This window comes from Etheostoma spectabile, chromosome 5 (genome assembly GCF_008692095.1).
Source record: "Etheostoma spectabile isolate EspeVRDwgs_2016 chromosome 5, UIUC_Espe_1.0, whole genome shotgun sequence".
NCBI classification, from domain to species: Eukaryota; Metazoa; Chordata; class Actinopteri; order Perciformes; family Percidae; genus Etheostoma; species Etheostoma spectabile.
The window spans coordinates 33,931,323-33,931,730 of NC_045737.1; the positions used below are offsets into that span (position 1 = coordinate 33,931,323).

At 38.2% G+C, this 408-nt stretch overlaps 1 protein-coding gene across 1 annotated transcript in view; it reads right to left on the minus strand.

The window, feature by feature from the left end:
- The window catches only part of LOC116689650 (CD209 antigen-like protein C), a 24,308-nt gene extending 24,134 nt beyond the window's left edge, over positions 1-174 (minus strand). Inside the window, exon 1 of the mRNA XM_032516227.1 lies at positions 25-174. Within this exon, the coding sequence (XP_032372118.1) occupies positions 25-94 (70 nt within the window). The 5' untranslated portion in view covers positions 95-174. The remainder of the gene's footprint in view (positions 1-24) is intronic.
- Positions 175-408: the final 234 nt, after the last annotated feature.

Consider the following 408-nt stretch of genomic DNA (forward strand, 5'->3'; position numbering starts at 1 on the left):
CTCTGGCTGACTGATCATTCTTACCTGTCTGATTTGTCGAAGGTCTTGGGTTAACAGGCTTGTCACATTCAACATTGGCATAGATGTCATCCATCACTCATAAGGTGTCAGAATATTTCTTGAAGAGTCAGCGCTGCAGGGCGGACTGAACTACATATAAACCATGAAACTCTTTCTTCCCCTAAAAAGAGGAAGTCACATGGTCATGTTTCAGATGTAATAAAAAAAACTTAAGTACATTTATCTGTCTTAAATGTATCTGCATCTTTATCTGTGTAATGATTGCACATGAACACATCCAGTACACACTGTGAATACTGAAGTTATTCTCAATTTTGATTCAGAATGTGATGCAGACTTCAAAAGGAGTGAATCAATGAGTTGGAAACTACAAGGACCCATAGGAGA